Source organism: Artemia franciscana, chromosome 13 (genome assembly GCF_032884065.1).
Source record: "Artemia franciscana chromosome 13, ASM3288406v1, whole genome shotgun sequence".
In the NCBI taxonomy this organism is placed as follows: Eukaryota; Metazoa; Arthropoda; class Branchiopoda; order Anostraca; family Artemiidae; genus Artemia; species Artemia franciscana.
The window spans coordinates 19,101,718-19,112,270 of NC_088875.1; the positions used below are offsets into that span (position 1 = coordinate 19,101,718).

Genomic DNA, 10,553 nt, shown 5'->3' on the forward strand with positions numbered 1-10,553 from the left:
CCGGGAAAAAATGTACCAGACGCAAAAATTTTTTTTTCGCGCAACACGCGATCTTCTTTCGCGCTACTGTACGAATCTATACAATATCGTTCTTTTCGCTTATTTTTCTCTCTCTTCCCAATGGCTCCCATTTTCTTTTCTAACCTTATTTTTCCGCACCTTCGTGTTTTCTGGAATAGAGCTTGGCTCTATAGCGTGCTCAGTAGCAAAGAGCCAAAATGTGCCTATTGAGGTAAATTAGTTCTGCCAAATGAAGGTAACTCAGAGCTGGAAAGTCACGCAAAATCTGCCACAAAGGAAAAGCGGTTGAGTCGCGAAGAAATTCCACTGGATCCACGAACCACGGACCCAGAGATGTCTCTTCCGAAAATCCCTTATTCGTCTTATTTAACCAATTTGAACAACGCTTACGGAAAGCGGCAGTAGCCTAACCTAAGTGATAACCAAAAGGATAGCAATTTTAAGCAGAGTGAAGCGGAAGAAACCGCAGATAACCAAAACAAAAACTCCAAATATGCTTTGTCCATGGAGGACATATGTTATGTCTATGGGCCTGGCTCTAATCGAGAAAGGGGTTGTTGAGTTGTGGAGCTCGGAATGAGCTCAAATTAAAATTACGGCCCATTTTACGGCGTTATTTATCTTTCTTTATGTTAGATCATCGGATACAAAAGTAGGAATGAACAGAAAAACAAGATATTCACTTCTTTTAAATACTAAAACTTCTTAGGAATTATCACGAGATCATCACGTCTTCAATATCTCTTAGCAGAGACTCAATTTCCTCCTGTTGATCATCTTCTACTTCAACAATTGCCTGTTCTTCAGACCCTTTCTTTTTTTCCTGAGGGTTCCAGGAGACACAAGTACCATGGTCGCGAATATGCTCCCTTGTCCGAATCAAGGAGTAAATGGTGTCAACTGCAAGGAGGTTTCGAGACTTCGTTTTAACCACCGACACTGCACTGAAAATACGTTCGACACAGGCCGATGAGTGTGGAAGGGACATGACAGAAAACATGAATGTACAAAGCTCTGCATACTTTGAAGAGCCAAGACCATTTTTAAGCTCGTTCAGTTTCCCCCAGAACACCTCTGGACTTTTCAAGTATTGGGGTGGCAAATGCTTTGATTCAGCAGGGATTGATCGCCACTGAGAGCTCAATTCTTCTAGAGATTGTCGGTTGACTAGGTTAGGAAACATGACTAGCACTGGTACTAAATCCTCTCGGCCAGAGGCAGCCACAACCGGGTCGATCACTTTCATTTTCTGCAGAACCTTAAAGGTTGAGTTGCAGTAAAAGCGGACATAAAACTCCTTTGCCAACTTCACATAAAACTTCAGACACACTAGTTTGAACGCATGCACTGTTGGGGCAGGAATATTTTTCTCGATAACCTCAGCTTCCACGTTTGCTCCCACATAGATTCGTTCGAGAGGCAAGAAATACTCTCGGTTGGACGGATCATAGGTCCCTAACGGCTTGTTTTCAACTACTTCCGGACGTAGGAAGTTCCTTAGGATAGTCCCAAATACCGTAGAGACCTCGTTGCAAAGGCAGTGCAGCCTAACCCCCTCAGCTTGAAACAATATGTTCAGCTTGTTGACTTGCGGCAAAATGAAGCCCAGGAACTGCAAGTACAGTTTCGTGTACACATTTTCCATCATTTTCAGGACCTTTTCAGCAGAGGCCGACTTGATGGCCTTGAATTCCTCGTAAAAGTACACTTTCAGAGCTCTCCACTGTTCTAAAATTCGCATAACTACGGACTCGAGAGACAGCCAACGGACGTCACAGACTTTCAGCAGTCTATGGTTTTTCGTATCTGTTATCCCCTGAAACTCTGCATATGCTGCAATACGCTTTGGTGAATGCTGTATATAGTTATATACATCACGGACAAACTCATCAAATTCTAGTGGGATCTCTTTGGAGGCGTTAGACGCGCATAGTGCAAAGCTATGGCACACACAGCCTACAACAATAACATACGGATTGTCAGTTTTCACAAGAGCCTTCAGCCCCGTTACCTCCCCCATGTTCACAGAGGCATTATCCCATCCAAAACCTATGCAGTTCTCTTTTGGGATATTTCTGACGCTGAGTAGCTTATCTACTTCTCCCTTCATTATCTGAGCTGTTGCTGATGGCACCTCGACAAGTCCTAATAAGCAAACACGTTTTAACTGAGGACACCAGAAGCGAGCAACAACAGCCATAGATTTAACAACAGATTTGTCTGTCGATTCATCCAACAAGATTGAAAACTTGCATTTCTGCTATTTCTCTGAGAGAGCCTGGTCTGCATCAGGTGCCAACTTTTTCACAATGATATTTCGTGTTTTGTCACGGCCGCACGTAATCTTACCTGCGATCACGGAATCAGGGAACACATTTTTTAGGATTTCTGGCAGATGTTCCATAACCCTAAATGGTAGGTTGTGCTTCAGCTCTGCATTCTCAACACTCTTCTGCAACATCACACTTTTCTCAAATTCAACGTTACTGGAGCATAAGTTTGCTAGATCAGTTGTATGCTGCTTTGCCTCAAAGTTCTTTACATGGAATTTATTTTTGGAATGTCGAAGAGCATGGGTTTTTCCTCCAATGTAACTTTTGTTGCAAACCAGGCACATAAATCTCGTACTGTCCTTCTCATCCTTCCGAATCCATTTCTGCAGGTCTTTGTCAGAAAGCCAGTCACTGTTAAATTTGTGCTTGTAATGTGTCTTTTTCTTTTTTGGCTTTGCCTTGACATTCATTCTCTCATCAACACATTCGTCATCAGAGTCAGATTCTTCAGATTCACTAGATTCAGTACTGCTGCCGCTTTCTTCACCTAGTGATATCATATCCTGGTCACAGTTTTTGCTGTTCTTATCACTGCCCAAGTTTGCTCGGCTATCAGGGTTTATTCCAGTCTGTACTTCTGTCACCTCGTGCAATTCTTCAGTGGGTTTGTTCGGATTTTCTTGTCTCTTATCTGTCTCATCTAGAGGTCCTGGCTTTTTGAAAAACTGTTGAAGTTTTGATTGCTTCATTTTGTCCTTAAAAACGATATATAGCATATAATTCCATGTATCTACTAGCTACTCTCTACTACGTATGGTAAATCAAAAAAGAGGATTAAAACTAGCTTTTTTCACGGTAAGAATGACAAGCATACTAGGCTAGATAGTAATTTTACTTTGGGATTTTTTTGTTAGCTTTACCCTTGATCAGGTAAACAGATTCTGACAAAAAACCAGAGATTCCCTTCTACAATCACACAACACATAAGTACGGATTTCCTAAAGAGATTTCCCTGAAAAACTGTGTTATGTGATAACAGTAAATAATGCATGGGTGATCGAAATATGTACTGATATTCCAATAAACACGGTGACAAAGACAGTGAAAACTCTGATCACAAAGATGTGTGCGCCTGTCATCTCTTTAAGAAGAGTAACCATCTGGTAAGCTACTACAAAATTACCCATGGCCAAGATAGATATAAAGGAACGCTTATCCTCCACAGAATTTCAGGCTGTGGGATACTTGTCACTGACTTTGTCAGGTACTATTCATGTCAGTAATTATCCTGATTTTGGTAGAGTAGCCTACAGGTTAAAAAAAAATACAATAAAGGTTCCTGCTTTTTTTATTCCAAAAAACTAGCAATGGTACAGTAGAGGTATGCTTATTTAAACAGTTACCATACTTAAATATAAACAGTGCAGTTTTGGGCTAAATGGTAGAATGAAGATCCAAAATACCTATTCAGGTAGACTATTTTCAGAGGCCCCTAATTGCCTACTTTGGCTAATTGATAGTTAACTTTAGTCACAGCAAGTGCATGAAAATGGCAAAGTTCAAAGTCAACAAACATTCAAATAAGTATGACTTTGTCAGGTACTACCCATGTCAGTAATTATCCTGATTTTGGTAGAGTAGCCTACAGGTTAAGTGACTTTGTCAGGTACTACCCATGTCAGTAATTATCCTGATTTTGGTAGAGTAGCCTACAGGTTAAAAAAAAATACAATGAAGGTTCCTGCTTTTTTTATTCCAAAACTAGCAATGGTACAGTAGAGGTATTCTTATTTAAACAGTTACCATACTTAAATATAAACAGTGCAGTTTTGGGCTAAATGGTAGAATGAAGATCCAAAATACCTATTCAGGTAGACTATTTTCAGAGGCCCCTAATTGCCTACTTTGGCTAATTGATAGTTAACTTTAGTCACAGCAAGTGCATGAAAATGGCAAAGTTCAAAGTCAACAAACATTCAAATAAGTATACCTCTACCCAAGTATGCTGCACAAGAAATGTTCATGAAGGTAGATTTCACCATGGCATATGTCTAGCCGATATGCTCTCCACTACACTCCTAGTCACTCCTACTCTAAGCCTCTTCTATCTGCTTTTCCACAAGTGATCAGCTTAAGAAACATGGGGGCCAATCGCATACAGGTATGGCTCACATAAAACCTATTGTCATTCATACTATAACTGATAGATATTTTGAACAGTCTGAACTTGTAGGTTTGAATTTGCATTTTGTTCGATCACTAAGTTAGTGATCGAGCCTGTAGCAATGTGGGTTGCAAGAAGGACTTGTTGCACAAATACCGTACATAACAATCATCTGAATAAGCCACTACATGTCAGCGTTGCTGACATGGCAAATCTGAAGAAGACTTCAGCAGGCTTACCTCACAACTGGAGTTAAGATGATAGCATTTTTAGTTTTTGAAAATCCGCGGCAACTTTCCGTTTTCCGTAACGACTCCAAATTTACCATAGAGTTAACCTCTAAATAAAAGCAGACAGACAAGTCGCGAGAGTATTTGCCATAGCCATGAATGGTAAAGGTTCCGTTTACAAGTAAAAATCGTTCTTTTTTTTAGTTTTGGAGAAAATGTACTGAATTTGTACCAGTTCGACGTAAATGTACTGATTTTCTGACTTTAAAAAAAAGTTGTACAGATGTACAGGTCAGAGAAAAAAGTACTGAATCTGGTACAATTGTACCACCCATCGCAACACTGCCCCTAAGGCCAACAGAGCTACACACGCTCCTTCTCCATGTCAATCTATTCAAAGCCCCCCTCTTTAAATCTTCCCAGGAATTTCACATTTCCCTTAAATCTTTCTTTACAGCATCCTCTCACCCCAACCTCGGATGACCTGCTTTTCCTTTAGCCATAGACGGAAAAAGGAAAATTTTTGGGCATCTGTCATCCTTCATTCTCAGAACGTGCCCAAGCCATCACAACCTTTCTCACATTATAACACTAGAAAGCGGGATGGAACCACAACTTCTGTAAAGTATACTGCTCGAAATACAGCCAGGTATCCAGAACAATCCGTAGGCAATTTCTCTGGAAAACATCTAGTAAATTTTAATCCACTTTTTGGAGCACCCATGCTTCAGAACCATGTTTGGCCACTGTCATCACTGTAGCTTCCAATATTCTAATTTTGGTTTGCAGATTTATCTTTCTATTCTTCCAAACTTTTTAGCTTTAAAAAATAGCCTGAGCCTTGGCTACTTTTAACATCTTTACTGCTCCCGCCATCTTTACTAGGAATACTACAAAGGCAAATGAAGTTGTCCACCTTATCAATCTTTTCATTACCCAATATCACCTTTTCATCTTCACTTATTCCTAACCTCAGCGACTTAGTCTTCTTAAAATTAATTTTCAAACCTGTTCTAGCCAACTGAAATTGCAGAACCTCTAGAAGCTTATTCACTTTGCTCACACTTTCACCTAGGATGCTTAAATCATCAGCATAATTTAATTCCAGGAAAGTTTTTCCTTCCCATTTGATTCTGTGTTCTCCCATTGTCTTTTCCATGCTCCTTAAGACAAAGTCAATCAAAAGGATCCATATAAAGGGGGATAGAACACAACCCTACTTAACTCCTGATTTAATACAAGACTAGCTGTTAACCTCATTTCCTACCTTAACTGTAGCAGTGTTACTCTAGTACACGTGTATTTGTCTGGTATACCATACAAGGATAAGACCTTCGCTAAAGCTCTTCTGCCAATAGAATCAAACCCTTGCTCATAATTTATAAAACTGAGGACCAAAGGTGTTTGATAACTCAAACACTTCTCAATTATTAACCTAAAAGTGAAAGTTTTGTTGACACGTCATCTATCCTTTCTACAACCACACTGTTCTTTTCTTATAACTTTGTCTACATCATCTCTCAGTCTAAAAAGTATCATATTACTACAAAATTTGCTATCTACAGAGACCAGGCTACTGCCTCTATAGTTACAACTCTCATTTTTTTTTTATCACCTTTCTTATAGGGTGGTTTAATTGGGGTGTTCTTAAAATCGCAAGGTGCTTCTCCTTTTAAAAAAAGTTACATTCATAATATTCAATAGCTTATTTCTAACCTCAGACCCACTATATTTAAGAAACTCCTTTACCACACTATCAGCACTTGGCACCTCATTATTTTTTAATCCTCTTAGTGCTGTCACTAATTCTTCCTCACAAAAACAATCTTCCTTAACATCAAAGGAACCACAAACTTTTTCATTTTCCTCTATATCTTTTCCTGCAACTGTATCTTGGTTTAGCACATTCTCAAAATGCTCAGCCATATATTCTAACTCTTTCCTTATCACTAATTGTGGTCCTGTTCCTATGCTTAACTGGGACAAGTCCGGACTGACTACTCCCCTTCAGATCCAGGGGACTTGTTGGTCATGTGTCAATCCTGTGACATGGTATTCCAGCTTTAGACTACAAGCAACCAATCCTATTAGGCTTGGGTTTCCCTTGTTCAACTGTGAGTCCAAGCAAATTCAGACCCAGAATTTTCACACAGGTCCAGTGGCCACTGTCCGTCACGCGTCAACCCAAAATCAGTTCAGTTCTTTCATCCCTTAGTTTTATGACTATTTATCTTAATTCTGCCCTAGGAATGACGCATGGACGGATGATAGATAGACTTATCTATTAACAAACAAACTGACATTATTTTTATACAATCCTAATAAGGGCTTAGGCAAAATGTGCCTTTCACTCAATCGGACTGTCTGTCTTGATTTTTTCTACAATTAGCTACGCACACAACTACTTTAGTTCATAATGTATTGTAGTATTGTATTTCAAACACTATCAGCAACTTCACAAATGATTTCATAAGATTATTCCATCCATCTTCTACATTGTCAAATCTTAAACTATCCAGTCTAGTTTTCAACTGCTCCTGGAAATTTTCCCTCAAATTTTCTTCTTGGAGTCTACCAGAATCATAACTTTCCGGGAGGCAGTTAACTTTCCGAAATGTCAGCTTTAGCCTAATTAATTCTAGACACTACTAGTTGGTGATATTTACTTTTAACATCAATAACAGGACTCGTATAAGCCTAAGTATCTTGTACTGATCATAACAGTCTCCAATTTACAACAAGATAATTAATAAGGTTTGCTGTCTTACCATCACATGAATACCCTGTTAACTTATGGGTCTTCTTTTTTTTCCTACACCAAATTTAACTCGGCTAGGATACCATCTATCCTTATTTCTACCGACCTTGGCGCTAAAATATCCTAATAGAAACACACTGTTTTTACCTGGGACCCTGTCTGTTTGCTCTGCAACTGTAAGTAAAATTCACCTGAGTCACTTGTATCTCCGTCAGTCAGTTCTAAAGGGGCGTATACTACTTTAACTCATACCCTGAACCTTATAGTCATAAAATGAGCGATTAATATTATATTATTAATACATTCCTAGCTGAAACAAGACTCAGCAGCCTCCTAGTCCATCATGAGCTCTACTCCTTGTGTATAGACCCCATTCTTCCTGCATGAGTAAATAAATTATATATCACTTAATTTTATGCGTCTTACCCCCGAAATATAAGTTTCTGAAACTACTAATAGGTCCAGTTCAAATCACCTCAATTCCTCAGTCAAAATGTCGATACAATATTTATTTTGTTGACGTCGTAACATTCCAAGTTCCAATTTTTATGCTCTGTGAATCATTAAAATTATTTTGGACTCAGAAAAAAGCAATGGCTCCAGATACTAGTGCAGGACGGGGACCAACACAGCTTCTCAAGTCTATACTGAAGCACTTAAGCCAGCTTTGAACCGGACAACAAGAAGTCCCTGGGACATTCAGTGTGAACAGAGGCTTTTTGCAATCATGGGCACTTCTTGGTCACAACATGGTTTTCAGCACTTGGCAACGCTCTTCTATCAAAAAGAGTCGACATCCTTACAAAGACAATCTAAAGCTTATTACCTCCAATTCATTATATATTCATGCCTAAAAATATTATGTTATTATGAGGAGGCAACCCCTAGTAGGCAAATTAGCTAAGAAGAATTTTATAAGCCCGGGAACATCCACCAAAACTGACCAAGCCCAGAAGAACTATCGTTATTATGCGTTCCGTTATCGTTATTATATCGTTATCGCTTATCGTTATTATAAATCCAAATTCTTGAGTTTTTACTGGCTAACAGACAATTACCAAATTATCTATTAATTGGAATCTCGTGTGAATGCTGTGTTGTTTACTAGGCTACTATCCTTGGGGAACTCTTCAATTGGTAAAAAACACAAAATTTCTTCTGTTTGTATTTAGAGGATTGGAACCTTTGCGATGGATATACTGAGACGATGGTTTAATTTTTTGTCAAGATCACTGGGTCTCCTGAATGTGGTTTCCCTCTTTTCCAAAAATCAAGTAAATTTTCTTGGGCTCGTAGCTTCTGATAGGTATCTTTACAAAAACGTAACGAGCTATATATAATCGGAATCACCATGGAGCATCAGGTTTTTGCATATATTGTTATCACCCCCCCCCTTTTTTTAGAATTTCAGTTATTTTTAGAAACAGTCACTCTTTACTGAAAGTCACTGAAATAATGCTATGGCAATTCTTAGTTTCGAATTTTGGCCACTATTTGGACGAGTCACTCCTTAATTTCAGTTTGTTACCAAGAACCATTTAAAGCCACAAATGTTTCTAAATTAAATCTACAGACATTCATTTCTCTATCCTGGTATCGTGACACCAAGCGCCGTAATTCATGATCATAAAATAGCTCGCTCACTCATTTTCAAGTATAAATTCGAAGAGTTCATGCTTCTGCAATATTCTTTTAGTTATTAAAATTGTTATGCAATATAAGCTTACATCCCTCGCAATTGTAGCACTAAAAAGTGTAATCGACACGATTCCTTTCTAAAAACCAATGGCACATTCGCCTTTTTTTTTTAAAAAAAGCTAAAAGCGTGTTTCTCAATTTCAACAGTGAAGGGAAAAATATCTTAACTCTCAATGAGGAGAGGTATTGATTTCATAGACTCGTCGCGGCAGTAAATGTCAAAATTTAATGCGATGTCAGAAGGGATATTTCTTTTTTTTTTAATACAATGTAAGCTGATATCTTGTGTAGGTTGTAGCACAAAAATATGAAAACTAAACCTAAATATGACTCTTCAAGTATCAAATGCCTCAAAAGATTTTTAATTAAATCCAAGACTTGTGTGTCTTTTTATATTAGCATTGGAAGGCCAAGTACCTCAATTCTCAATCAGCAAAAGACCGGAGTTCATTCACATGTCATGGGAATAAGTCATTACCAGCGGAAATTGGATCTCTAGAAAGAGAACGAGATACAATGCCAATTCATTTTGAAGAAAAACTAATCTTAACACAGGAAGCCATTCGAGAATAAAAGGATTCAGAGTCAACAAAGTAGAGCAGTCTTTTCTTCTTTGTAATAAAAAAAGAGGTTTTTTCATTTGAAAATTGGGAGCAGTATTGAAACTTAAAACGAATCGAAATTATTCCACATATGAAGAGGGGTCTCCCCTCCTCTACACGCCGTTCTTCAGTATTAAAAAAAAAGTTTCTTGTTCTTATTAAACATCGCTTGTTTTTGTGGAGCGTTTCTTAGAGAATTGGGACAAAAAGTCAAACTTTAGCGTAAAGAGCGAAGTATTGAGGGGGGATTCTTTTTCGTATCAAGTTTTAATGTTGCTCCTTATTTTCAGTTGGAATTACTTGTTTTTTAATTAATTTCTGATTTTTTTGAATAATGCTCGAAAATCCGCCACCCCCTCCACGGAATAATCACCTCTTTCTTGCACAAATTCCTCCATGGCAGGCACCTCCCACGTAAAGTACCCCTCCCCGGCCAATTCCATCCTCGCTGAAAATTCCCCCAGAAAATTTCTTGAGGACAATGCCACCTAGAAAATTCTCCTTAGCCAACTTGAATTTGAAACAAGACTTGATTTTCACCTAATAGTGCCATGGACAATTTCTTTGAAATCCCTACATCCCCAGGGGAAAATTTCTCCCATGGAAAATTCTCCCGTGAAAAACTTCTTATGCAGAAAATTCCCTTAGGGAGAATTTATCGCGCCGAAAATTCACTTATGTAGAATTTCTCTGGAGGAGAATCCCCTCCCCTCATGGAAAAATCCTCCAGACAATTCGATCCGCTTTGAAAATTTTCCCCGGACAATTTCTTAGGAACATCTCCACATCTAGAACTGAGTCAACAGA

At 38.5% G+C, this 10,553-nt stretch overlaps 1 protein-coding gene across 1 annotated transcript; it reads right to left on the reverse strand.

Annotated features, from left to right (window-relative positions):
- Positions 1 to 736: 736 nt before the first annotated feature.
- On the reverse strand, positions 737 to 2,221 carry LOC136034271 (uncharacterized). The gene has a single exon (XM_065715412.1). The coding sequence runs from the start codon at positions 2,219 to 2,221 to the stop codon at positions 737 to 739; it is 1,485 nt and encodes a 494-aa protein (XP_065571484.1).
- Between the last annotated feature and the right edge of the window lie 8,332 nt (positions 2,222 to 10,553).